The 27,920-nt window shown below is 39.7% G+C and overlaps 3 protein-coding genes across 3 annotated transcripts in view; 2 read left to right on the top strand and 1 right to left on the bottom strand.

Moving 5' to 3' along the window:
- Positions 1 to 4,157, bottom strand: part of LOC145487275 (uncharacterized) — a 53,415-nt gene extending 49,258 nt beyond the window's left edge. The window contains exons 1-3 of the mRNA XM_081466021.1: positions 3,960 to 4,157; positions 3,544 to 3,840; positions 2,890 to 2,967 (exon numbers count right to left, since the gene is read on the bottom strand). Coding sequence (XP_081322147.1) covers positions 2,890 to 2,967; positions 3,544 to 3,840; positions 3,960 to 4,013 — 429 coding nt within the window. The 5' untranslated portion in view covers positions 4,014 to 4,157. The remainder of the gene's footprint in view (positions 1 to 2,889; positions 2,968 to 3,543; positions 3,841 to 3,959) is intronic.
- Positions 4,158 to 4,227: 70 nt separating this feature from the next.
- On the top strand, positions 4,228 to 12,615 carry LOC145487291 (26S proteasome non-ATPase regulatory subunit 11-like). The gene is made up of 16 exons (XM_081466046.1): positions 4,228 to 4,371; positions 4,496 to 4,597; positions 5,088 to 5,212; positions 5,923 to 5,994; positions 6,331 to 6,388; positions 6,911 to 7,022; positions 7,506 to 7,588; positions 7,697 to 7,761; positions 8,171 to 8,247; positions 8,903 to 8,963; positions 9,500 to 9,562; positions 10,144 to 10,191; positions 10,475 to 10,552; positions 10,659 to 10,694; positions 11,135 to 11,186; positions 11,631 to 12,615. Exons 1-16 carry the CDS (start codon positions 4,293 to 4,295, stop codon positions 11,771 to 11,773), a joined length of 1,254 nt encoding a protein of 417 aa, XP_081322172.1. The 5' UTR covers positions 4,228 to 4,292; the 3' UTR covers positions 11,774 to 12,615.
- On the top strand, positions 12,484 to 15,992 carry LOC145487302 (uncharacterized). Its single transcript, XM_081466059.1, has 3 exons — positions 12,484 to 12,615; positions 14,241 to 14,296; positions 15,653 to 15,992. Exons 1-3 carry the CDS (start codon positions 12,511 to 12,513, stop codon positions 15,744 to 15,746), a joined length of 255 nt encoding a protein of 84 aa, XP_081322185.1. The 5' UTR covers positions 12,484 to 12,510; the 3' UTR covers positions 15,747 to 15,992.
- Positions 15,993 to 27,920: the final 11,928 nt, after the last annotated feature.

Here is a 27,920-nt window from a genome sequence, read left to right as displayed (position 1 = left end):
TAGCCAATACAACACATGTTATGATTGGCTAACTGTAGGGCAGTTTTCTCCCGTAATGCCCACGGGCCGATTACAGGCTTGCAAAAACAAAGCAAAAAGCCATATATTTTAATAAATTAACAACGTATCAACCACAAACATGTGGTTTTTACATGGAAAATCTCAAACCTTGGCCTTGCTGTACTGTGTAATTCCAGAAATTATCCATAGCTCCTCCACTGAAGGGATTTTTTATAAGACCCACCACCCCGGTGGAAATTCCAATTAAACTTTATACATTTCTTTGAATTTTTTGGTCTTCCAGACCTCCTATTTGTTTGACCATGAGATTCTTTTCAACAGAGATCATCATTTGCTCTTTTAACAACAATGTGCCCAAGAAATGCACCAATGGCAAATCTTTTTAACAGCATGGCTACAGTGAGTGCTCAGTTTTTTTCAGCAGTAATCTAAGAATGCCTGGCAGTTTTTGGATGTTGTTTACTCTTCGCAGTGACAAAGTTTCACAATAAATTTGCAAGTTTACAGCAAGTAAACAGCCCCAACAGCCAAGATAAGTTTTAAATGTGCTCTACCGACACAGTACGATACCTAGTGAATTTCATGGTGTTTTGCATGTTTTTGTGAATTTTGCAGGATTTCGCAGCTTTACTTCAAATATGCACCACCACGACCATGTGAAATATCAGAAGCCCTGTTAAACTTAAGTCTGTACATCCCAAGGAGGCAACCGGCTGTGTGTTTGCACATCCTACGAAGGTTTTATTTCTATATATGCACAATTTGTTTATAATCCACTGAATTGTATTGTACATCCTTGCTGTAAGCCATTTTTGCATCATTGGTGTCTGTGCACATACACAACATTAAAGGATTTCTTTCAAGCTAAACTTGACAGCAAAATAATGAGCACCGTGAACCCCACTTTGTAATATTTGCATAAATTTGAGTGACATACAGACTACAATATATCATGATTTAAGAAACTATGCTTAAAATTCTTGTTTGAAATGTATTGATTTGAATACTAGACAGAACACACACGTCAAAAATAATGGTTACATGGAGAGAATTCTTTAATTTGCTTTATTTTAATTACGTTTCAAATTTAATAGCTTATAATTTAAGATCAAAGAAGGGCTGTGCTCTAGAGGTGCCCAGGTGCCCCAGGTGACTAACTTTTGACTTTGGGTAACTGGAAAAACTAACTTTTTTATATTGTAAGCTTAATAATATATGTGGAAAAATTACTCAATTCTGATTGGCTGAGAGCAGTGCAGTTCAAGTGTAACACCAGTGCAAAAAGTGTAACACCGGTGCAAAGAGTGTAACACCGGTGCAAATTACACATCGTAATTCTGAATTATGATTGGCTGAAAGAAAATAGGAAATTATCGAAGCCAATGATATTACGTAAAATGGTGAGGAAAATTTTGTGCAGAAACTTTGAACATTGTTTTCTCGAATGAGAAAAAATGGCTTCAAGAAAGAAAGGTCTTCCGACACTTCCTCCATGCAAATTTTTTCATGTTTAGATTATTATTAAGTAATCATACGGTTTTTCTCGTTCAATTTGGAATTAATTTGCACTTGTGAGTTTTTCAAAAAGCTGAAATTTCAGTTGCCGAAGCGGCTCGTGCAATTTCAGCTTTTTGAAAAACTCACTCGTGCAAATTAATTCCAAATCAAACGAGAAAAACTGTATGATTACCTATACTAAGTGCTGGGCACCAAGGATTTCATGATCAGGAGCCTTTGGGCTGCTTGTAATTTTTCCTAGACCACAGCCTTGTCAAAGTCTATTTTGTTGACCTGATCTAACATTTTAATGCATGAAATAACTTTACTCAGACATTATAGTTACCCTTTCTAATTACAATGATTCATAACAAAACCCTTGGGGGTAAAAAACACACTAAAACACCCATCATTATTGTGTAAAATAGAGCATAGTGAGTCCATTTTTTATTATATTTTTGCAATATTCATGGCATAATTACCAAGTGGACCAAGATTTAGTAAGTTTGGAATACTCCTTTGAAGTTTTTTCATGGAATTATCACTAAACCATTTAATTCCTATTTCTTCAGTCTACAAGTATTTGCCATGTAAAAATTCAGCATGCTGTAAGGTTTTAGCAATTCATTATTTTAATGTCTGCCAGATCCCTAGAAATATGGTTATCGATTGAAAATTCAAACAGCTGAAGACATTCATGCGGAAAGACAACAACTCAAAATGCTTGAGGGGGTTTTATGCCACACAGGTTCATATTGTTGTAGCAACAAAAATATTTAATGAAATTCATAAAGAACAAAGATGACTACGCAAATATGATAAAATTCAGGGCAAAAACATTGACAGCTGTGACTGGGCATGAATGAAAAACATTTCCTGTCACTTCATATCCGAATTTTATCCAAAATCAACAAATTTCCATCCTTGAACTAAAACTGGATAAGTAATGTTTTTACTAAACCTAATTGCACAAGAATTTTATATGGAGAGTAAATATTGTATGCAATATTGACATCCTAAAAGCACTCAGAGAAATAACGCAAATGAAAATGTGTTAATGACCACTTTTATGACAGACAAATTAACTTTTGCCTGAAGATCACGATCAAATCTTCGATCGAGCTGTGGACTGTCACTCGGTCGATTTTACCAAACTTACACGAAATTAGCATGGAAATTAACATTTGAAATGGAGTCACTACACATGCTGGCTTTTGTGTAAATATTTGACTAACAAACCTATTAAACACCAGGCTGCGGATTCAATCCAGCATGTTCTCCCTTAGACAAAGCCATTAAAAACAATACAGAAACGACCTAAGCTGATATGAAATTCAGCTGAACACAAGTAAGCAGGAGTTGTTTTCAAACCTCAGAATATTCTTCACCGCTTGTGTATTCGCTGCCACTGACATAGCTTCCCGATTGAGAGTTCTGCTCTTGTTCAGCCTGGAAATTAATGAAATATAACAGTTTCAAGGTTTAAGTATTTTATCAGCTAAAGATGTCGAGGTCATTGACTACGCCATATAGCGTCCCTTGTTGTTATGGTTGGCCCACGCCGCGTGAATCACACATTCTTTGCTAAACAAATTTTTCACTTCCTCGAACTAATCTCCTCAAGAGGATACCAGACGTTTGAAACAAAATAGATAAATGGCAGAGGTTTCCGCTAATAAGCGAGGATCCATTGCATACTTAGCTTTCATAATTTGGGAAGATATCAGTTTATAAGAAGGGTACGATGATATGTTTATGCGTGAAGATGGGATCCATATCGAATTTCAAACCTTACAAGTAGTTTCGAGTTATCAGGACCACGATAAGAAAATATAGTTAAAAGTGAATTTAAAAAGCTTGTGGTTTGCTCAAGAATTCGTCTCTCTTTGACAAAAGTAAAACTTCATTTCCCTAGCTTTACAACGGCTAGTGCGTGTCAATATCATCGGGTAATTTGTTAGTTTCTTGATTGATTTCCTCATGTGATCTGCATCCATGTAGAAAATAAATCAGTTATAAACTCACATCAAAAGGGATCGGAGAGCCAACTTCTGAGGCAATGGATGGTGCATCTCTGTCTGTATCTGCTTGGCTTATTTCCTCCACTTCCACATCTTCGCCATCTTTTGGGGGAATTTTTTCCTCCGCGGCAACTGCAGCCTCCAGTTGCGGCAGCTTTGTACCGCGATCTTGAGAGGTGCTTCGACGCCTTCGTTCTCCTCGAGGCGAAGGACTCTGCGCAGAGCCACTTGTCGAAGACCTGTCTTTTTTCTTCTTTTTCTTCGTCCCTGTACCTGATTTCTTCTTTTGGAACATCTTAAGCTGCAAGCGAAAAAGAAAGAAGGTCCATCAGGCCGCTGAAAAAGCAGTTGAAATGCAAACTAGTCAGAGAAGTTTATAAACTTCGCGCGCTTGGCCACGTCACATGCATGAATTCCCACCTTTTCCTTCCCTGCCTCCAGTTTCTTCTGCCTTTCCGAGTCGTCGCTTTCCATGGTGAATCAGTCGAGCTGTTCTATCTCGTTCACCTTGAGATTTTATGGAGATATCATTTACGCACGTTCCGATCCGCGTTTACTACCACAACCGCCATTTTCAGCTTTGTTGTCGTCCCGTCGTAAGTTCTGATCACGTGATCGGCTAAATACTTCGGCCATTTTCGGCACGCAACGAGGTTTCACGAAAGTTTGAACGAGAAAAAACTGGGCTCTAGAATGACTGCGCAAATTATGACCGCATTGCAATGTGGGTAGGTTGCAAAGGAAAGAATCAAGATGGCGACAGAACTAGAGTTAGCCGAAGAAATGTCAAATTCCTCGCCAGAACGAGCGATGGAGTTGCTTTCTTCTATAGGTAAGCCACAGTTACGTATGCTTAATACTATTTTTTTATGTTTTTCTCTCGATGTAATGTTTCTGATGGGAAAGTAAACTGGGATTTTCAATGAATTCAAGCATAACGTAGCTTTTGTTCATAGTAAAACGTGACATTCAAGCCGGAGACGAAGAGGGGATCAAGATGAAGGAGCAAGCCATTCTGAATCTTGGAAAAATGCTTTCAAAGCACGGAAAAGCAGAAGGTATGCGTAGCTCTGTATTATAATTAGACGCACATTGAAAGTAAAGGTAACTATATAAGCTCAGAGCACTGGTGGAGCAACGTATGAGAGTGCCAGGCCTGAAATGTTTCTCAAGTCTGTCTGGTATTACATTTGGCAGTGAGCGCAGACAATCTTTCAAAGTACCATACATGTAAGGAAGGCCAAAAATTGTACGAAACTTGCAACTTCACAAGAAGATATCTGGTGCATACTAGTTGAGAGAGACCCTTTTACTAGCTACATGAATTTAAATATGTGTAAACTTATTATTAAGATCATTACAAAAAATTATGTGGGTGTGAAGGTTAGGTTTCAACTATCATTTTAAGACAAAAAAGTATCAGTGTTCTAAATGGATCTGTTGGCTAAATGTACTTGGCACAGTGTGCTAAGTTTTGAACCACCGCACCAACTGTGTGCAACCAACTGTTATCTATTTCTTTTCCTTTCTTTTCTTTTTTCTTGTTAGAGCTTGGAGGACTTATCAAGTTCATTAGACCATTTCTTAAAATGGTATCAAAAGCAAAAGCAGCCAAGCTTGTCAGGAACTTAGTAGATGTATTTCTTGACATGGAAGCATCAACAGGAATGGAGGTGGGGTGTTTGATCAACTGATCGTCAAGTTTGGCACTGAAAGAGCTAAATCCAATGATCTTAGTTAAGAGTACATGTACATGAAAACAGTCTAGAAAAGCGCACAACCCAAAATCAAGAATAAAAGAAAAATCAGTTAGTTTGTAATTTTCACAATGTACTTATGTGGGAGGTGCGGTGGCCTCATGGTTAGTGCACTTGACTCCGGATCAAGCGGTCCAGGTGCGAGCCCTGGCTGAGGACATTGTGTTGTGTTTTTGGGCAAGACACCTAACTCTCACAGTGCCTCTCTCCACCCAGGTGTATAAATGGGTACCGGCACATCTAATACTGGGGGTAACCCTGCGATGGACTAGCATCCCATCCAGGGTAGAGTAGAAGTACTCCTACTAGTCACTTCATGCTACTGAAACCGGGAGAAGCTCTGGCCTGATGAGCCACTAGGCTTGCATGCAGACTTTACCTACCTACCTTACTTATAAATGAACTGTTTCATTTTGAACCAAAATCCCATACATTGCAGTTGTAACATGTAAGAGCAAAGCCTTTAAGTGACATATTAATTTTTTTAAAAAATTCAAGGCTTCTGTTGGTTGAATTTTGTATGCTTAAACTAAACAGAAACCTTTCTTTACTTAGCATTTTGATAGAACCGGTAATAACTGTTTAATTATATATTATTATTGTAACTTACAGTAATTTCTTTCCAGGTTGAACTCTGCAATGAGTGTATCGAGTGGGCCAAAGATGAAAAAAGAACATTCGTCAGACAAGCCCTTGAGGTGTGTTCCATTGTATTCTCATCCAGTCAGCTTCTTTCAACAACCTTATAAAATGCTCTAATGTGAAGATACATGAACATGTACCTTTGGAAGACTCGTCTGATTTTGATCTTATTACAATTTTGTGCTGGAAAATTGTGGGAAGTGACGTTTCCAGTTTTTGCTCCATTTGCCTATATTAGCTCACTCAAAATGACGTATATGCTAAATTGTTTAATTAAGGGTCCAATTCCTGTGGCAGAGGGTGATATGATATTGTTTTAACCAGCCGCAGCAAGCTATACTTGTAAACATTTTTCATCTATTTTTTGTTTTTTTTTTTTGTGTCATCTTTAGGCAAGACTAGTGGGTTTGTATCTTGACACCAAGGACTACTCAAAAGCATTGCAGCTAGGTGAGCACATGCAATGATTTTATTTTATCCTGGCATCCTATCTACATTACTTCAATGTTTTTTTTTACAACTGTACACTTCTTGTACATTTTAGTAATACATGTACGTCTGGGGGAGGATTTGATGTTTTGGTAACCAGAATAACAAAATTATATGTAAAGTTGCTTTGTATGTGTAATGATATATTACCTGTCAAGATCCTTTTCAATGTACATGTTGTCAGTCAAAATGAAATTCGGGTTAAAATGAAATTCCTTTGTCTCTTAACCCTAATTATTCATGGATCATGAATAATTAGGGTAAGAAGACAAAGGAAATTGAGAATCAAACTAGGTTAAAATCATTTTAACCTGAATTTCATTTTGACCTACCACATACATATTTAAATTTTGCATTTATCATGGATAGATTAAATGTGTTTGAGGACAGAAAAACATTGCAGAATTCACTTATTGCCATGTATGCTTTATGCAAGGCATATTTATTAAAAGTTAAAGATTATATGCGATTGTCTTTCTGCAGGTTCAAAACTCTTAAAAGAACTTAAAAAGCTGGATGACAAGGCTTTACTTGTTGAAGTACAGTTGTTGGAGAGCAAGGTGTATCACAACCTCAGCAACATTCCTAAATCCAGGTAATGATAATGCAGAAATGGTTCACTGTAAATGCTTGTAGGCCGTACGGTCCTGGATCACTTGAATTTTCAGCATACAAACTTTCACATTTATTTGAGGCCAGATCCAATGTATATCAACTTGTTGGCAAGTGATACAAGTATGTGGTGTTCAGTCAAGGAAGTTTCGAATTCTGGAAGCCTCTTGCAAGATTCAGCTGTTTGGTTTCCTAAGACGAGAGTTACTTCTTTCCATGTTCTGTCTCAAGACTAGAGTCACAAATACATCGTATTCGGAGATGCTTTCCTTTGTATACTCTGGTACCATGCTAGGGTAAATTTTGAGAAGTGCCACACTGAACTATAAATGTAACGAAAGGACATAAAATGGAGTCACTAAGAAAAGCATTCTTTCACAGTTTTCTTTCATACTATCTGAGTATGTAACTTCCTTTTCAAACACTGCAACATTTGATGAACAATCCTTTTTTTTTTCATTCTAAGGGCTGCCCTTACCTCAGCAAGAACAACAGCAAATGGAATTTATTGCCCTCCTAAACTACAAGCATCATTAGACCAACAGTCAGGTATAAAGAATTCTAATTTACTAAATTGAAAACGACTTCGTATCGTTTTGCTGTCAAGAAAAAATTGCTGCATACTGAACTGCTTGGTTGTGTTGTTATTGGTACCAGGGATCTTACATGCTGAAGAGAAGGACTTCAAGACTGCATACTCTTATTTTTATGAAGCATTTGAGGTATGTGATAGATATAATTCTTTGGCTTAGTGGGCAGGCAGAGGCAGGGGGATGTGTTTTATGACAGAAAAAAAGTACTTTGTGATTAATTGTGCAGTGCAGCACAGATTCTTAAAAATATAGGAATCTGATAGGAAATTTGTTTTTTCAGCATAAAATGGGAGAAAGACTATGCATACTCTCCCAGACTATATGTGTCAGTTTGTGAACCTCAAAGTGATTAGTAAATTAACTGCTGACAAAGAGACTGTTGGTCTATATTTTGAGTTTTTATCCTTCAGAAGATGTCGGTTGTGTCAAAACAGTTCTTAAAATTGAAGTGGATGAACATGCCTGGAGGTTTCTTCTGCTGCTAATTTTCCGCATGTGGAAAATAACACATTATTAAAGATGGTTACTCTTTCTTCAGGGATTTGATTCCATTGATAACCCAAAGGCAGTGTCTGCATTAAAATACATGCTTTTGTGCAAGATCATGCTTAACAGGTCAGTGTAAAGTAATATACATTTGGCACTAAAAATTACAGTTGACCTAGACATTGATCATTTATTGGTTTATTTGACAGTTGAATAAGTGGTTTGCCATGCTCTCTTATTGTTTAAAAAATGAGTGGGTTGCATTACAGGCCTGCAATACATACAGAGAGCTATGTGGCTGTACATTGCCCAGGTCATACATTGCCAGCCCATATTGTTAGCCAGTAAAACCAAGGACACTTTCTACTCAACCGAAAATTCTGGAACTTGAAACGTGGACAAATGATATAGAAATTTCTTGGAAGGTTCCCAAAAAAAGTTGTTAAATTTCTAAAATGTGAACCATTTTGAAACCAAAAATTGCAAAAAAATTCTGGTAGGAAAATCAGACAAGTGGAACGGAATTCCCTCGTCAGAAATTTTTGAACATCTATACTTGAAGTTGTTCTGTCTTCTTGGAATGCCAGAAAATGCTGTTCCATTCACCAGCAGGAATTTTCTCAGGAAAACGCAAACAGGAATTTTTGGTCAAATGTAAAGCATCCCAAGTTTAGTTTGTTAAGGTTCCATTTTGTCCTTGTTGTTGTTAAAATGGCATAATTTTTGTTTCACCAAAGTAGATAAAAAATGTCTTGCTCAATGTGGTCCTATTTTACTTTTACAGTCCAGATGATGTGCAATCAATTATAAGTGGTAAACTGGCTTTAAGATATTCTGGATCACAGGTACCAAACTAAAAAAGAGCTAGATCTTTTTTTGTCATGGAATGTTTTTTGATTATAGCTACATCAACCCTACCTTGTATCCCTATTTAAACAGTTCAAGGGTCATGAACATTGTCTTGCACCGATGTACATTTGTATGGTAGCTAGATCATTAATAAAAAGGCTAAAAGTCTTGTGTATAAATCACAAAACCTGTGGTTCTTCATATGGTCCAAAGAAGTTGCCATAGTTAGAACTGGCCGGGGTTAAAATTATTATCAGTAAAAGGTGTAAACCTATCACAGGTTATATTTGCAGCATATAATTATTTACCAGATTGCTAATACATGTACTATTTGCTTGTACCCTTTTAAACTGTACACTTTTGTTCACAATAGATAGTCAGACACTTGACCGTTGTAAGGACAGTGACTCTTATTTTCCAATCATATTGCATGATTAAAGACCAGAATATTTCCCTTCATGATGTCTTGTTTCTAGTGGCAATAAAATGCATGGAAAATATCAACGTTCTTGTGTCTTAATTTTTTTCTCAGTTGGTTGCAATGAAGAGCATTGCTAATGCAAGTCACAACAGATCCCTGTCTGAATTCCAACAGGTATGGTCACTTGTCTTTGCAATTTTTGGCATGGATCTTAAGCTGGTTCCATCTTTATCCTGTATTAATTTACAACGTACGCCGTAAATAATCCCGTATTTTTGTCAGGGTTAGTATAATGAGGGAGCATGCAAGTTCACATGAAAATTGTCTTCCATAAGGAGAGGTGACACGTGTATTTTTGCATGTGCTCACGTGCTTGCCCACTAAGCTAGGGCTCCCTGAGAAAAGTGAGGGACTACTCATTGAAGTCTTAGAAACAGATCTATTGTAGTGGAGGGGACCAGAGGATCAGGAGACACATTTTTGATTAATACTCTAAACCTTCTGTTCCCAAGGAAACTCCTACAAACTATATATCAATAGAAAGGTTATGAAAAGTAAAATTTGGTAAAATTATGTTTTGGTTTAGCTATTGCTTTCCTAAGACGGCAGAAGCGTTAACGCCAAAATATCCGGCTGACAAAGAAATATTCAAAAAAGTGTTGACCTGCCTTTTCTCTTTGAAATAACTCGAGAGATATTTTAAATGTGCTAAGTCTCCGTTTTCAACACAAGCATTTGTTGTTCTTTCTCTAAAGGCACTCAGCACATTCAACCAGGAGCTGACTGAGGATCCTATCATAAGGGTACGTATTAATTTAAATATACTGCAGTGTGAGCTTTTCTGATGAGCTGGAGAAAACAGTAACCTGAATTGGTCAGATGTTGCTAAAAGGGTTAACGGCAGAAATTAACAACAAGGATTGACGAAAAAAAAATGTACACTGTACTTCTGGAAAAGTTGCTTGAACTAGCTACAAGGTCAGAAATGTATAGTATAGTGTATTGACATCCTGTACAAAAAAATACTGTTTTGCACTTTGTCTTGTTGTACATGTGTGTCAATTTTGAACATGTTCCTTTTTTCAGACTCATTTAGACGCTTTGTACGACAACTTACTAGAACAGAACCTTAGTCGAATTATCGAGCCTTTCGCTCGCGTTCAGGTAGGAATATGTTCTTGTTCAGGTCAGTGAAATGTACATGTGTATCCACATAGTCACTGCACAGTCTGCAAGTTTCATACTGAATCGTGTACATTTTCTTTGTCAGATCGAACACGTGGCCAGTCTTATCGCTCTATCACTGGTATGTTAAGTTCTGACTTTGATAAACATTTGAAAAGTCTTAAGTTAATGCAATTACACAATCATACTAGTAGAAACCTGTAAGGGTAACTCCCTATAGCTTTGCGATATTGGTGAAATGAAAGGTTAATAATTTTCACTGAACAAGTGAATATATGAAATATCATATATTTGAACTGCGGAGAAAGATATGAAGACATGATTGATCATCGCAGTTATACACACAACTTAAGCAGTTGTGAAATTAAAGCCTTAAAAAAATTCAGGCTTGAACGGGATTCGAACCCATGGCCTCCGCGATACCGGTGCAGTGCTCTACCAACTGAGCTATCAAGCCAGCTGGGAGCTTGCCACTTTGTGAGTTACAAACAACTGGTATAGCCCTTCACAGTTGTGGTTTCATTGTTAGTTATTTTGCCTTCCGCTTGATCTTAACTTTAGAATGTGGTAGAAAAGAAACTTTCCCAGATGATCCTTGACAAGAAGTTACATGGTGAGTTGATGTCTTCATTTACTTCTTTTGTAGTAGTGGCTAGATGTAAATCATTGCCAAAATTAAGCGTTATAAATGGTTGCTTCACTACGCTCGCTTCTCGAAAGTCGCTGAATTAATAACATGCTGCAACCCATTTGTGATGTCAGAACCTTCGTAGTTCCCCTGCTATTTCTCATCAGAAACTCTTCGGGGTTTTGTTCCGAAGGGTTTCCGACGCTTGTATCTCGGACTTGCATAATTTTCCGGTTCTTATCATCCAATCAGGGAAGAGCGCGAGCACACGTGAGTGCTCCGAAAGCTCCAACGCAATCATATTGCTGCGTAACAACTTCTAGACGAAAGTACGGGTTTAGTTCGGTGTCAGAGTATAATTTCTGAATTTATGGTCTCGTTCTTTTTTTTTTTAATTTTTATCTTTATTTTTTTTTTTTTTTTTTTCAGGAATCCTTGATCAAGGTTCCGGAGTGCTGGTCGTGTTTGACGAAACGCCAGTGGATAAAACGTACGAGAACACGCTGGAATTGATTCACGAAATGGGAAAAGTTGTGGATGCCTTGTACAGTAAAGCCAAGAAGCTTCAATGACGCTGTCATTATTTATACCATTTAAAATGTCTAGCTTGAGTTTTTCGTTGTAACAATTGAAATAAGCCTTTGAAATAAAAATATTAAAAGAATTTTGAAATTTTGTGTTATCATTGTTTGGAACTTACCAGCTTATGAGTGTGTTAGATCCCTGAGCAAGCGTTTCAGATCGGTTCGAGAGCTGACTCGGAAGAGTGTTGGGCCAGGCACTTTTCTCTCACAGTGCCTCTCTCCACTAGGGAGGAAACACATTTATTAAAACCTAAGATGTACAATAAATCAGGGTGCTCTTCGTTCATGACTAATGAGAACTTAGATAAGCATCCGGGATGCAGATATAATTTTTTAAGAAGATTGAAACTTGAATCAGTGTATGAAACTGATTACAATGGAGAGGTGTACATATAACTCCGGCATAAACGGGGTAAAATTGTTAAGGATTACACAGGTTGGGATGCGGGTCCCGCGTTAACGGGATTTTCTAATATAAGAAAATGTATGGGCGTTTCGCCGGGACAAAAAAGAGTGGCCGAAATAACGGTCCACTGTATTTTCATTGAACCTTGCGCAGGCGTGCCGTCCAAACCCTCTACCCCACTCCCGATGCGTACAATTCTTGTCCTATTCTAGATACAAGGCCCTCTCGGATAAAAGCATCACAGACGGCCATCTTGTTACATCGAAACATCGAACCGGCACGTATACATTCTCGAGCCGTTACATCGCAATCGAAGGAAATGAACAAGGTGAAAAAGGGCTACGAAACAAGGATACAACAAGATTTGCTAACTGACGCTATTTTAGGCAAAAATAGGATCAAACTGTACCAGCAACACTTCCAAGTAAGTCTTGTACTGATGTAAGCTTATTGCGATAGGCTGTAGCCAGAACAAAATGACTGATCAATCACGAGGCAATGGCCATGGTTATTTAGAGTGTTTATGATGACTACGTTTAAACACAACACTGGGATCACGGAAAATAATGACTGAGGCAAGTGCCTTTGTTCGCCTGTTACAAACTACATGACTTGTACGACCCCGTTGAGCTTAAGTTGATAGTAAGCTGTAACAAAAACGGTTTCCTTACAATTAGCTTAGTTTAGTCCTTAGTTCTTCCTTTAATATGAGGCAATTTTTCGTCTCTGTAATGTCCGATCGGCATTGACCGAGTCGAAGTTACAGAGGAGCAGAGTTGTGTGGTTGTATTTTGCCGTGTAATTAAACTCACGCCAAAGCATTTGTGACGCATGTAGAGCCAATTAAGCAATATAAGAACATGGCAATGTGTATAAACTTATACTTATTGCAGCACTTGATTTATGGCCGACGATTGATCATGTGCAAATAAAACTCCATGGACAAAATTTTGACTGGCCAAGGAAATGATGAGGGCATATATTTTCTTGCAAATATTAGTGCTTTTCAAACAAGACAAGTGACTCGTACTTTCCAGAGTATTAATTGACTTAACAGTCACAGGATTTTGGACATTTCACCTGGCAAATGTGCCCTCCCCTCACTTTTTTTCAAAAAATGAAAAAGTAGCAAGATCTAGGAATTGTTTCTAATTGTTTTTATGAAAGCAATATTGTTATTATTCACTTAACTTATGTTTTTGTTGGATATGAAATGGTTACAGCATAGTTAATAGAGGGGAATGGTTATGAAACCCGAGAAAGTTGTTTGTGTATGTTTTTGTTCACTTTTTTGGTCTTTTTTGGCAAGAGCCGGAATTCATGGTTATCAATCATCTGATATCCCTACCGCCAAGCTGGAAAAATGATCATTGTTGGTTATGTGTAAATTAAGGAATATCACAATGATCTCCTCTTTGCATTAGTTTCCAAACTGAAATTGGGTGGAAATAACTTAAAATTGATAATGGTGAATTAGCTACTACAGCAAGTTTGTGAAGCTAACATTTTGGAGCACTTGCCCGTTGTCAGAACAAAGTCAACTTTGTTCTGTTGAAGGGCCAACACTCCAAGCATTAGCTTCACAAACTCACCATGACAGTTGATTTATTTCCTTTATCAACGACTTCTAGTTGATAACAGCTCATTGTTTCACTTGGCTGCCGATCCAGCTTGGTCATGATATACAATCATTATGTAAAATTAATCTCCAAATTTGATCGACAATGTCCAACTGACCAACTGTTGTTTTCAGTAGTGTACAATGGTCTTTGGAGTTCCCTTTCATTTTCTTTAGTGGGTACCCAGAGGAAGATACTTAAAGGGTGTACACAGGGAGTACACAAGAAAACTCTTTTTTTGTGTTATTGAAACATCTACAGACTTTGAGTCTTAAAGTTCTTTGCAGCCAAAGGTGGCTCTTGTAAGATGACATAACTCTGTTGGAAAAGTGTGAAAGACAGAAATTAGAACTCTGCTGTACTATAAAATAACTCTAGCTGTCAATGAGCCCATGATTTCATTTAATTTTCTTCCTTGATCATTTTTCAGAAGAAAGATGGAGTACCAGTGTACTTGAAAGGAAGATATGGAGTTCCAATGGCAAGGTAATTTATTCAGTAGCTGCTGATGATTTCATTTTGTTTATCCCATGGATAATGTGCAGTACTGAATGGTTTATATTACACTTGAATTTCACTGCAGTTGCCTCTCTGTAGCAGAATTAACTGGCGGTTGTTGATAGTTTTCTGATGTAGACAGGTTACAATAAGATTTAAGTGTGTGGAAATTGGTTTATGTCTTGCAGAAAAGTCCTAGTCATTGTAGAGAGGTACAGTGTAGGCATGGCAAATGATATCTGGGGAATCTTTGGTCTTCAGAGGCGTAGTGACAATGTTTGCATGTGTGTACTTCCAGAAATTCAGAAAAAAAAAGAATTTATATTTACAGAATTAACTTGGCTGGTTTGGCAGTCTCTAGTCTCTCCTATTAAATGGCAAAAACCTACTATCAATTAACCCAAAGGTTGACATCTAAACAACATAAGTCACTTCAGAATGTAAATACAATGTACTCAGTGTACTGCTCCCTGGAAAATGTGGGAAATGGCATTCCTGAGCCCATAAAACATAAACAATTCCAGGGGGGGCATGCCCCCTAACCCTCCTTAAGTCTGTTTTATTTCAAGTACAAAATCACATCAAATGAATGTTGTATTATTCTTCACACAAAGGCTTATAAATTACCTCAATGTAATATGACACTGGCTTTCTTGTAGCATGGGGCTGGGCAACCTGTGGTGGGTGAAACATCTTAAGTACAAAATCAGCTGATTGTAAAAAGTCAGCTGTTCAAAACAGTGGCCTGATGGTTGGTGTGTCAGACTCTGGATTGAGTAGTCCAGGTTTGAGCCCTGGCCACAGTCATTGTGTTGTGTCCTTGAGCAAGACTGTTTGCTCTGACAGTGCCTCTCTCCACCCAGGTGTATAAGTCAGTACCAGCAATTTTAATGCTTGTGGGTAACCCTGCAATGGACTAGCATCCCATCCAGGGGGGAGTAGAAATACTCCTGGTCATTTTGTGCTACAGAAGCAAGAGATGGGCACTAGCCTGATGGACCAGTGGGCTTAGCAACGGATGGTTATATGGTTATAGGATGGTTTTCCTCTAAAATGAAACTTTTAGGGGGCTTCCTTTCAAGGAGACACTAGTAAAGGCCTGCATACATGAATCACTCACTCATCCTTAAAGAAGAAAGCGATTCTGCTCTTTGAATTTTTGTTGGTGGCAAATTAAAAAGCTTGAAAAGTACGCTTACCAATACAAAGTTTTGGCTTTGGTAGATGAAGGTCACTTTTGCTAGGAGTGTTGTAGTTCTGTACATTTAAGTTCCTTATAATTTATAATAATATAAATATTGAGGTACTAAAACACACAATCATTTATTTCTCTCTCTCTCTCAGATTAATGCTGTGGACAGGTGTTCTTGGTTCTATCGGTTGTTTTGGTCTCATGGGACTGATGGCTACGAACAACTTGCCTAAACAGAAGCGCTGACAGGAATCAAGTTGCCCTTATTGATGGAGCTGCAGCAGTGAATAAGATGCTCATCCCGAGATTAAAAAGACTGATAAAATGTTTGGAAATGTTGTGAAACCTAGCACATAATTAAGTTAATTTGCTTCAGAATGAATCCTTGTGTGTCCATCAAACAACTGCTTTTTTGTCAAAACTATACACATAATAAAGTTTGGATGTTTGGATATTTGTGAGAATAAATACAGACTTCACCTTGTTATCTCATTTCTTTGTAGTAATATTTTGATGCTCGTTTGATGTTGTTTACATGTTACAGTCTGCACCCAGGCCACGCAACTGCAACTGCATCACAGATTCTGTGGCATGAAGCCACCTAATAGTAGTACTGCCCCCCCCCCCCCCTCCCTCTCCCAGATGTGATGATTATCTGTCCCAAATTCCCCATTACCAATTTGTCAGGCTGCCCCCACAGGTTGCTGGAACTTGGTTATGTATGTGTACTGTGATAGTAAAGAGCTTGCACACAGCAATTTTGGTAGACTAAGTGTGTGTGCAGGCCTGGGCAGGGTCAGGGGGCAGGTGTGCTTGAACTCAATGGGAAGCAGGAGAAGAGACTAAGGGCTGGAATTATAAAAAAAACAGTTGTGATGCATGCTTTGCTGCATTTGAAACCTTTCCTAATCGTCTAACAGATGCAAGTGGTATTACACGCTCAGCAATATTCAGTAAAATGTAAATCAGCGTCAAAAGATTATGAACATCCACGTGCTTAATGTTCTGTATGGGTTTTATGAAGCTCGCATTATCATAAAAGTCATGAGGTTTATAAAGAAGGCTAAGTTGTTTCTGATTCATAAACACGTGATCGCTTTTTTGATTCACGTGAATGAAACCAACGGTGCGTGAATTCAAGGGCAAAAGCCCTGGGTAGAAGGTTGATGTCCTAAATAGCATAAAAAACAGACAAGGGCAAAGGATTTTGGTAGTTGTGGTCAAATTAGGACTTGCGTAGATTGGGGAGAGGAGCTGATACTAGGCACATGGAAGCCTCTGTTGAGGAAAGAGCTTTTTTTTGTCCATCGTAGCTTTGTCCATCGTAGCTCTTGTTATTCAACTTTAAATGAAGCAAATCTATCTAGAATTAAGAAGAACAAGTGCAGATGCAGACTAACTGACACCTTCTTTATAACCTTGTTCCAGGCTGGTGTTCTAATAGCGATGAGCTGGTACCTAAACTGATTTTGTCCACCTCGCCAGATTTAATTTTGCTTGCGAAGTCATCCTAGCTCAGAATGCAACACAGAACAGTAGCTCCAAGGTATTGGAATTGTGAACCGCGGTGGGGAGGGGGTGGGGTAAGAAGTGATCCTTCCTTCTTCTCCTCACCTTGGGGAGGCCTGAGAGAGGGATTGTCGACAGACTTCTTATCACCATTCTCATTAGCCCTAACCTCCTACGCTCTTTGAGCTCGTCACGCAATATCTTCCTCCCCACGGAGAGGGGGGTGGGGGAGAGGACGGGAAAAGTTGCGTGATGAGCGAAAAGAATGTCCACGTAGGAGGCTACTAACCATATTTGGAATACTTCCATTAACTCACCTCCTTTAAAAATTCGCTGAACTGGCATTATATTCAGCTATAGATCGTAGTAAATTCATCTTACTTTAAGAGACTGGCAGAATTCCGGAGGCCGAATCAACTTAGTATTCCTGATTAAAAGACCTCAGTGGACACTGCAGTTTAAAGTACGGATCCGGAGTTATTATTCTTATTCAAGATCACGAAAGACTACTTATTAACGTACTAACCGAGGAACGTTCTCTTGAAACGGGTGAAGTTTGGATACATTTACGAGTGCACAACCAGCTAACCGAATGGATTTAAAAACCAAGTGGTTTGTAATTGGACTTCTTTCGTTCACGCTGGGAAGCATCGTTTTGGCAGGTTATTTCCTTACTCCTGGTTACAAGTCTCAGGACAACTATCGTGTCATTAACAATGGGCCATATTCCTTCAGCGACAAACACTACGCGTGGCCATTTGGCTTGTCTCTAATGGTATTTGGATTTTTTGTGCTTCTAATGACTTCCTGTAACACATGCGAGTAGATAACGATAATTTCATTTTCGGCAAGAATGTTTTTGCGTGATCGACCCAACACGTACAACCAACTAAATTAATAATTATCGCTGTGTAAAACAAAGCATCAATATCGCGAAAAGGAACTAGCCGTAATCAAGGATTATTAGAGTGCATTCGATGCCTTCATTTACCTTGAATGATTCGTTTGTCGAAATTCAGCTCCCATTTACTATTGCTAAAATCAATATTTTATGTAATGGCACTGGAGGCCCAAACGTCTCCCTCGCTTCGTAAATAAAAGTGGCTGATCTTGTGTTTGTCTTGCGTTCTCTTGATATCTCTGGGTTCCTTGGATGCCCCTCCGTATGGGCACCAACATGGCGGCCGGAAACCAACAGAAACATCTGTCACTGAGTTTTGCTACTAAAGCGTGAATTTATCCCTCGAGGAACTCTAAAAAATTAAAATATACTTTTTCTAAGACATGAACCGTTCAGATAGCCAAATTCCCCGAAATAAGTCACTTTTTTGGCCATCATAACAGCTCTCTTGGCCGTCATGTAAATGCCGCGTCACGCGAAAGCTTAGAAATTCAAGCGTAGTGTATTACAAAACCAAGAACCCATTCGGAGCGAAAATTTGCATGAATATTAGTTTTCAGCTGCTCTTATACATCATTACAGTAAAATCTCAGGAAGATCACTAGTTTTGTAGTTTGCATTTTAGTGACGTCATATGAAACCCAGCCATAAATAATAATAACAATAATAATAATAATAATAATGATTGATCAATAATGGTTTCTTAACACATAAGCGGGCGAATATTAATGTTAAAAGCCGACGTTTTGGCGTCATCGTGACACCATTCTCAAGGCAAGGTGAATAAATAATGCGAAGATTTGATTTCCGGATACAATCTCTACTAATTAGCATAATAACAAAGGACACCATTCTCAAGGCAAAGTGAATAAATAATGCGAAGATTTGATTTCCGGCTACAGTCTCCACAAATTAGCATAATAACAAAAAATCACAAGTTCTTCAAGTGAACTGACTTGATTCCTGCAAAGGTATTCGCCTAATAATAATAATAGTAATAATAATAATGATGATGATGATGATGATGATGATAATAACAGCAATAATAATAATAATAATAATAATAATAATAATACAGATACTCTGCAGCCCGAAATTCTTGAAGAACCACGGAATATCTCATTTAATTATTCTTGGAATAGTAGATTTTAAAACGATTTTGCCTTTAGAGTAATCTCGTTCTCAGATCACGCTAGCGCTCTGCTTGGCCGTGGGAGATTGTTCAAAATTAAGCCTGATTAAGTCAACTTAGCAAGCGAAAATTTTGATTTAATTTTTGAAGTGACGTTTTTTTTTTTTTTTTTTTGCCCTTCAGTTTTGAATTTGAATTATCTCAACCTTCACAAAAACTAGGCAGTTAACTTTTACTCATGGGTTAGCATTAACCGGCTTTCGAAATACCCGGCCTTAAATATCTGGTGAAAAACAGCCCACCCAGGCTTTTTTTTTTTTTTTCCCCAGGGCTGTCCAAGAGGAGCAAGCGCGGATGTAGGGAGACACCTTCCTAACCTCGTTCCAGGCTAGCCGCTCTAATAGTGGGGCTGGTATCGAAACTGGCTTTGTCCACCTTGCCAGATTTTGCTCGCGAAATCATTCTAGCTCAGAATGCAACACAGAACAGTAGCGCCAGAATATCGGAATTGTGAACCGCGGCGGGCCGGGGAGGGGGTGGGGTGAAACCTTCTCCTCCTCACTTGGGGAGGTCTGACAAATGGATTGTCACGGTTAACAGACTTCCCATCACCATTCTTATTCGCTCCAGAACTAGCCTCCCGCGCAGACGCTCTATGGACTCCTAAGTCCGCAACCTTGATCGGGACGTGAGCAAACAAAGGGCAAGGAATGTTCCCTTGGCTTCAGCAGACGTTTGTGGAGGAAGACCATTCTCGTCCCCAGTGCTACTCGTCTTAAAATGTCGTTGACGACCACGTTTCTCCGACCACGTGACCAAAAGAAACGGAGGCTCTGGGGACGACAATGGAGGAAGACTCGGTAACGAGCCCAAAGAGTGTCTGCGCAGGAGACTACCCGGAACTTGCCATATTTGGAATACGTCCGTTACCGCACCTCCTGGTACGAGTAAAGTTCACTGAACTGACTGATCGAAGTAAATTCATCTTACTGTAAGAGACTGGCTGCATGAATCAACCTAGTATTGCCGATTGAAAGACCTCAGAGGACACGCAACTTAAGGTACGGATCCGGAGGTATTATTCTTATTCAAGGTCACGAAAGGATACTGATTAAATATTCGCATTAACTGCGGAAGTTACGTTCTCTTGAAACATGTCAAGTTCCGATACATTAACGAGTACACAACCAACTAACCGAATGGATTCATCAACCAAGTGGTTTGTGGTTGGACTTCTTTCCATAACGCTGGGAAGCATCATTTTGGCAGGTTATTTCTTCATTCCTGGTTACGACTCTGGGGACGACAATAACAAGGGGCTATATCACTTCAGCGACAAATACAACGCGTTACCATTTGGCGTGTTTCTAACGGTATTTGGATTTTTGGTTGTTCTAGTGAACCTCTGTTGTTGCAGAGCATGCCATAGCCAAGACTCAAGTGTCTAAATTGATACTTCCCCTGCGAGTTAATAGGCGATGAACCATTGTAGTGATCATGAGTGTAAAATTATTTCATTTTCCAGAGTAAGAATGATAAGAATGTGTTTGCGGCTCGCTTTCGATATATTAAAATTTAGCCTGATAGTGAGGCCTAGAGGACACAAACAAAAAAAATGAATAAACATTGTTATTCAACATGTGTTCAATTTCCTTTGTTTGTCTCCTCTAAGCCTCACTGCTAAGCTGAATTTTTAACATATCGAATGTGGTCCGGCTATTGTGTATCGCTGTCTAAAACCATAGTTTTTAGAGGGAAATGGTTATGAAGCCCGGAAAACATCAAAAGAACAAACAAAGATGCCAAGATTTATGTTGGAAGGTCCACGGCCGTGCACAATCTTTTGTATGCGCTTCATGACACACTCTGGATGAATTACATTACCAAAACGTTTCAGTCTATTGGTTTGGTTAGTTCCTCAGTACGGAGTAGACAATTATTGTACGTGTTTTGTGCACGGTCAAGCCCAAAAAAGCGAACAAAAACCTAAAACAAAGAAATTTGTCAGGTTTCATAACCATTCCCCTCTATTAACTATGGTAACACAGAGCATAAATATTGCAGACTGATATTGCGTAGGAACTAGCCGTAAATCAAGGATTATTAGAGGGCATTAGAGGCCTTCATTTAGCTTGAATGATTCATTTGTGGAAGTTCAGCTCCCATTTATTGCTAAAATCAACATTTTATGTAATGGCACTGGAAGCCCAGACGTTGTGTGTGATCCGTCCAGACACTATGCTGTTGGCAATTGCGTTACGATTTTAGCCGTTTAAGACACTATATGTATACGAAAATGTAGGAAAAAATATAAATAAAAGTAATCTCGTTCTCAGATCACGCTCTGCTTGGCCGTGGGAGATTTGGGTTCCAGATTATCTTTGGGGTTTAGAAAATTTCCGAGCTCGGAGAACTAAAAGACGTCTCTATGTTTCAACACGTCAAACTACGTGTTTCGGAAAGGTGATGACAGAAGCATATATCCGACTGCACAACCTTACAATTGGCATGTACTAAAACCCAGACGGTGGATTCTGGACGATAGACGATAGACGATGGACGATGGACGATGGACGATGGACGATGGACGATGGACGATGGACGATGGACGATGGACGATGGACGATGGACGATGGACGATGGACAGTATCTCTGACATTCATTTCTCTCAGACATTTATTTCTCTCGGACATTTATTTCTCTCATTTCTCTAAGATATACTCATAGCTTTCAACAAGGAAAGCTACAGCTATTTCTGGCGAAGCCGGACAAAGATAAATATGACACCCGTGTTAACAAGCAGCATAACTTGCAACAGTAAATCAAACAGCCGGGCCCGGCGTAATAATACAAAATGCAAGTAACCAACATGCTCACGGAATATTTCAATCTTTGTTCCCGCAGAGCTAATCTTTAGAGAGCTTAAAACACATCTTGCAGTACAAATGAGCCAAGAAAACTAGCACGTGGCAAGCAACAGGGGTATTAAACGCTACAAATTACACGCGGATAACAGCAGAAACCACGCAGACCTATGACCTCTCTAACGGCTCTACTCTGGTGAAATGTCCTCCTAAAACAGGATTATTACTTAGCGAAATATTCAAAGATCCCCCTATCGTACCATAAAAAAGAGGCAGATCCTCAAAGATATACTAGTTCGAGCAAAACTCCCAAAGCGGCTATTACGTGGAGAGGAGTTGTGTAGGCCTGTCACCCCATTGTTATCATTATACATGTACTTTATCCGAGAGAAATAAATGAATGTGTGACATTGCGTGACGAAAAATCCGCGATCAGAAGTTCGTGATAATTTGTCCATTCCTTAAGAGTTAGATTTTTGCTGGGAAAGGGGGAGGGCATGAATTTTTGCTGTTCAATATTTCAAAACTCCATGGTGACATCGCGTGACAAAAGCAAAAGATTGTGTGGAAAATTTATACATGTATATGTACTTTGGTTGAGAGAAATAAATGAATGCGTGAAATTGCGTGACGAAAAATCCGCGATCAGAACTTCGTGATAATTTGTCCAGTCCAAATAAATTATATTTTTGCTCGGGGGAGGGGAGGGGGGAGGGCACGAATTTTCGCTGTTCAATAGTTTAACATCGCGTGACAAGATTGTGTGACAATTTAAATGACAAATAAATGAATGTCAGAGATATCGTCCATCGTCCATCGTCCATCGTCCATCGTCCATCGTCCATCGTCCATCGTCCATCGTCCATCGTCCATTGTCCATCGTCCATCGTCTATCGTCCAGAATCCACCGTCTGGGTTTTAGCACATGCCCTTACAATTCGCTGTCAGAGCCTGTGGCGGACATTTCACCACCGAACGCGATCGCTTTGTGTTATGTGCCAGGGGCACTCAACGGATCGTTTCGGAAAGATATCTGTTCGGAACGCCTTTAATCCCCTCTGATTTTCTTAAGAGAATTGTCACCTCGAACTTTCGTGATATGAGAAATTTAATGCCTGTTGTTTTCGGATTTTGGGTGCCGAAAAAAGGTCAGCTGTCATTTTCGGAAAGGCGATAAGACCTAAGGTTTTCGGGAAATGGACAAAAAGGCCTTAATAAAGTCGAGAACACTCAAGTTCCCCTAGAATAACCGAACAGATAAAAAGCTTTCAGTGCTCCAGATAGTCTAAAACAGCGTTTAAAAGCATTCGAGAGAAAACAACCGACGTTGGGTGTCCCTGATGTGCTACTATGCCGAGGCAATGTGGACAGTTTAATGGTAATTCCCTCAAGAAACTTGATACAAAGAAAAGGAAGACCAAATATTGAGATATAGCAGACAACTTCGGTACCATGTCAGACTTAATTTGCACGTGCACTGTGGGCTATTCACAGTGGACAGTCCTCTGCATGCATTTAGCCGTAAGATTTTCGACGAAGACCCGAACATATCCGAAGATATCCCAAAATTGCCCAAGGCTTTCCAAAGATTTCTGAAGAAATTTCGAGGGTTTCCCGCCCTCGGATGTCAGGAATGCGCTCCGTCACTAGCTGTGCACTCTCCTTGATCGGAGAGATGGTAGAAAGTGAAGCTTTGTTCAAAATCATGAACTTTTCTTTTCTTGCGCTGGTTACAATTTACATTTTTTTTTCTTAAGTGTGTTAGTTACAGGCTGTTAATAGCTCAAATGTTTCAGCCAGGTGTAAGAAAGTCGTGTGTATTTGTACGTAGGCCTAAATTAAAACAGACGTTTTCTGACTCGCAGGTTTATACCCCCCCCCCCCCCGGAGAAACTCCCATATAACCCACAAAAAGGTCGGGGAGGGAGTTCGTCTTACTTTTTAGGGGTTGAAAACAAGGTTTTGGTACCTCTACGGGATGAAAAACGTTTCAAGCACACACGCAAAACCCGTAAAAGGTACGATGAACATTCCCGGCCTTTTTACATGGGAGTCCCCCCCCCCCCGGGGGGGCTTAGACGTTAGAGTTGACAAGTATGTTATTGCCGCGTAAAACATGCCATATTTGGAGTACGTTTGAAGAAATGCGAACGTGTACACTGTACTAGAAAAAAATCAATCCGTATCAGTACAAGAGCATCAACCAAATCTGTCTGATTTTTTGGTTTTTTAAAAAAGACCTGAAATGTGCAATTGAAAGGACAATAGTTTTATTCAGGGTCTAAAAAGTTGAGCTGCGTGCAGACGTGCACTACTTCAACTGATACTCTGGTAAACGCCTGACCTAACACTTGAAGATCGCGCCTACTTGGGGCAACTCACGGCGTGCCGAGTGTCTCGTAATTATGCCCAGATTTTAGGATTTAACGCAGAAAGAAGCAAACATTAACTCGGGAAAGCCCATACTGTGCTCGAGTGACCGGAAGAAACTCCAATATTTCTCAGACATTAACATTTCAGTATTTCGAGTGGTACGGTAGCCCCTTCCCCTCCCCCCTCTTTTACTCGCTCCATTTTTCGCGCTGTAATTCTTTGCTGAACCCCATAGAAACGCTTGCTACGCAGGCTAGACTACGAGTAGTCCCTCTTTCGCTTAGTCCGTCGTGCGTGACTCGAAAGAAAAGCGCGAGAAAAAAAATGGCCGCGCGAAATCCTGGGGGCGAGAAGAACGGCCGCGCGAGATCCTGCGGGTGAAGAAGAACGTTCTTCTTCACCCGCAGGATCTCGCGCGGCCGTTCTTCTCGCCCCCAGGATTTCGCGCGGCCATTTTTTTTCTCGCGCTTTTCTTTCGCGTCACGCACGACGGACTAAGCGAAAGAGGGACTACTCGTAGTCTTCAACAGCGTCGACAGTTCCACTTCATCTGCCGCCAAACCGGAAGTATACTGTAAGAATCCAATTATAATAAATCATTAAACCCCTTTAACATCAAAGACAGCGCCAGCAAGTTTCATTGTTTGAAATAATTTTACTGTTTTGATTTTTGGCATAACATGTACATAATGTTGTATTTCTGACGTCATACGTCATCTCGAACTCTCTGTGTGCGGAAATTTGCTTTTGTTACCCTGGCAATAATTATGGCAGTTATTTTTAAGTTGATTGTTTTATGCTTGAGTACTACCTTAGCATTTCTTAGTCGATTCTTTCGTGTTTACAATTTTGGGATTAACGGAGGTCACAAAAATCGACATGGATTTTTTTGCGAGGAAAATATGACGCCATTTACAGTCGTCTATGATAATACAACGCGACTGCGTTTATTTTGGGGTCGTGACTCATTGTTCGGAAGTGTTTACCCTTGGCTGTCGGGTTACGCTCCAGGGGTAGGGTAGGGCTGACTACTTTCGACTTCTCCTTTATAAATTTCAAATTTAAGTGAGCAGGCTTCGCCATCATTTTCCAGATTTTTAGCCGATGATTCTCACTCCGCCCTAGCCTGAGTAGCAATCATTCCCGTACGAAGAGCTTTATCTACATTCTGGCCGCGCGCAAATTAGAGCGAGAACAAAAAAATCGCCAAAGCGATCATTTTTTATTATTATTATTATTTTTGCAGTCGATTTTTCTGTTCTCGCTGCAGTTTGCACGCGGCCAGAATGCGTAAAATGCTCTTCGGAACTCTTGTTACGCAGGCTAAAGAGGAGCACAAGAGACCTCTCACAGGGCCACCTCTCGACGTTGGTTATGAATGTTCTCCAAAATTTCAGATTCTGGTTCATTTCTTCCACAAGATCAGATGCATTTTTTTTTTATCTCTGGAGAGATCGCGTTCCGAAAAAGCTAATACTTTAATTATACCCTGGGCCGGGTTGCTCAAAATTAAGCCTGAGTAAGTTAACCCAGCAACTGAAGTGAAAAGTTTGATTTAATTTTTGTAACTTTTCGCAGTGACCTTTTCTGGTTCTATTGCTTGTTCTTCAGTAGACTGCGAGCAGTCTCTCTTTTCCTCGAAAACTGTGGGGAAGAACGCAAAGCGAGCGTGGCTGTGAGCGTGACCTGCGTGCGGCGATGCCGCAAGCCGCTAGTAGCGCGGGCGTCGCTCGTCTTCAGACGCCCGCGCTACTAGCGGCTTGCGGCATCGCCGCTAGCATGTCATGCTCATAGTTTGCATTCTTCCCCGCGGATTTTCGAGGAAAAGAGAGATTGCTCGCAGTCTAGTCCTTCAGTTTTGAGTTTGAATTATCTCAAACTTCACAAAAACTAGACAGTTAACTTTTACTCCTGGGTTAGCATTTACCGGCTTTTGGAAAACGCGGCCTTAAATATCTGGTGACAAACAATACGCGGATCATTACGATGGCCTCATCACGGTCAGCCGGAAATTTATATCCGCTTGACCGGCCCTAGCAGGCAGCCGTGTATCGTTAGATCGTGTAGTGGCGTGAAATGCGCAAAGTTATTAAACCCCGCGATCTCATCGATTTCAGCGATCTCAGCTCTTAAGGGAAAGATGACATAACCGAGTTCGAGATAGCAATGTCGCTAAATTTCCCGGGGGGGGGGGGTACTCCCATATATGGGTTATATAGGTATGTGCGGGCTCAAAGGGTATGGCTTTCAGCCATTTTGGTTATAAATAGGGTATCGATTTTGGCCATTCTGGTCATAAATAGGATACAGTTTTCGCACTCTAGTCTTGAACTGGGTATGCTTTTTAGAAGAAGCTACTTTTTCATCAGACCATCAACAAAAGACCATCAACAAAAGCCCTTCAAAAATTAAAATTCAACTTCAACTTCACTTTATTTTACACTTACATTTTGAAATTACAATATTAGCATGAAAAAAGAAAAAAAAGATGCATATATAACAATTAAAGGTGGCAATGGTCTATAGTTTGTGCACGGAGGCTAATAGCGCCGCGAGGTTATCGAGTTAACCTCCATCTCGTTTAAGTGAACATAAAAAAAAATGGGAGTAGAAGGACGGATTACTAAAGGAAAGAGCTAGAAGAATTGTGGAAACTCACGTTTGATATTGCTGAGATTATTAAATTATGTTTAGGGCAACTGTTTCAGCCGCAACGGTCGTATAAAATAGGGTATCAAATTTTTCTTAGGTCATAAATTGGGTAGGGAAAATCGCAGATTTTGGTCATAAGTTGGGCACGGGGTTTTGGAAAGCGGTCCTTACACTTCCACCCAATTTCTCTGCGAGTAACACAAGGGCTAAACTGAAATTTGTAACTGTGCCAAACTATTTAAAAGCTCTGCTTGGTCCGTCGATATCGATCAAGGTAAAAGTTTACCGGATGCGCGGATTATCTTGGCTGTGAAGACCGGAACTGGGTTCACAAATTGATCATGTATGAAATTGTGCCCCACACAAGAGGGTTTGTAATGTCACACTGGCATGTTCAGTATCATTAATCTGTAATAAGATCAGAAATATAATGAGTAAAACCCGGGGATACTCCCCAAAAATCTGGGTAGGGGTGTGTTGCGTACTAGAATTCAAACCAACATGAGTGATTTACCCTACCCTATCTCAGACCTGACCCAGTACTCGAAACTCAATTTCAGACAGCCCCAGTCATCCAGGTGCAGCCTGAAGACTAAGAACTAGGCAAACGAACAATAGACCATGGAAATAACGGCAGTTTTTTTTTTTTTTTTTTCGAGTTCCATGAGACAGGCTTCAGAATAACAACAATGATAAGAACTATACTTCAATGTTGACCAGAATGCACAAAGCATACCTTGTCAGTTTCAAGTCAAAACGGTCAAAATCTATACAATATTTTAAACTAACACGCGGCGCAAGCCATACCCTAGATAATAACATATTCGAGGACGCACCCCCCCCCCCCCCGCTTCAACCAAACAGTGTACGTAATATTTTGTCGACTGAAGACAAAACTTCATTTTAGCACACTTGTTAGAGAGTCTGGAGAGCAATCACACCTCAGCCATTACAGGTTTTCACAATAGCTTCTCTTTTATTTCAAAATG

The sequence above is a fragment of the Orbicella franksi genome, chromosome 5, assembly GCF_964199315.1.
Source record: "Orbicella franksi chromosome 5, jaOrbFran1.1, whole genome shotgun sequence".
Classification (NCBI taxonomy): domain Eukaryota; kingdom Metazoa; phylum Cnidaria; class Anthozoa; order Scleractinia; family Merulinidae; genus Orbicella; species Orbicella franksi.
The sequence above is the reverse complement of the archived record's forward strand: the minus strand, read 5'-3'. Positions and strand labels throughout refer to the sequence as shown.

What these genes read in the sequence shown, in the direction of transcription:
- LOC145487291 (XM_081466046.1), top strand. Translation starts at nt 4,293, where the DNA reads ATGGCGACAGAACTAGAGTTAGCCGAAGAAATGTCAAATTCCTCGCCA. An exon ending in TCGTCAGACAAGCCCTTGAG is followed by an intron (nt 5,995 to 6,330) that starts GTGTGTTCCATT and finishes TGTCATCTTTAG; the next exon opens with GCAAGACTAGTGGGTTTGTA. An exon ending in ATCATTAGACCAACAGTCAG is followed by an intron (nt 7,589 to 7,696) that starts GTATAAAGAATT and finishes TATTGGTACCAG; the next exon opens with GGATCTTACATGCTGAAGAG.
- LOC145487302 (XM_081466059.1), top strand. Translation starts at nt 12,511, where the DNA reads ATGAACAAGGTGAAAAAGGGCTACGAAACAAGGATACAACAAGATTTG. An exon ending in TGTACCAGCAACACTTCCAA is followed by an intron (nt 12,616 to 14,240) that starts GTAAGTCTTGTA and finishes ATCATTTTTCAG; the next exon opens with AAGAAAGATGGAGTACCAGT. An exon ending in TATGGAGTTCCAATGGCAAG is followed by an intron (nt 14,297 to 15,652) that starts GTAATTTATTCA and finishes TCTCTCTCTCAG; the next exon opens with ATTAATGCTGTGGACAGGTG.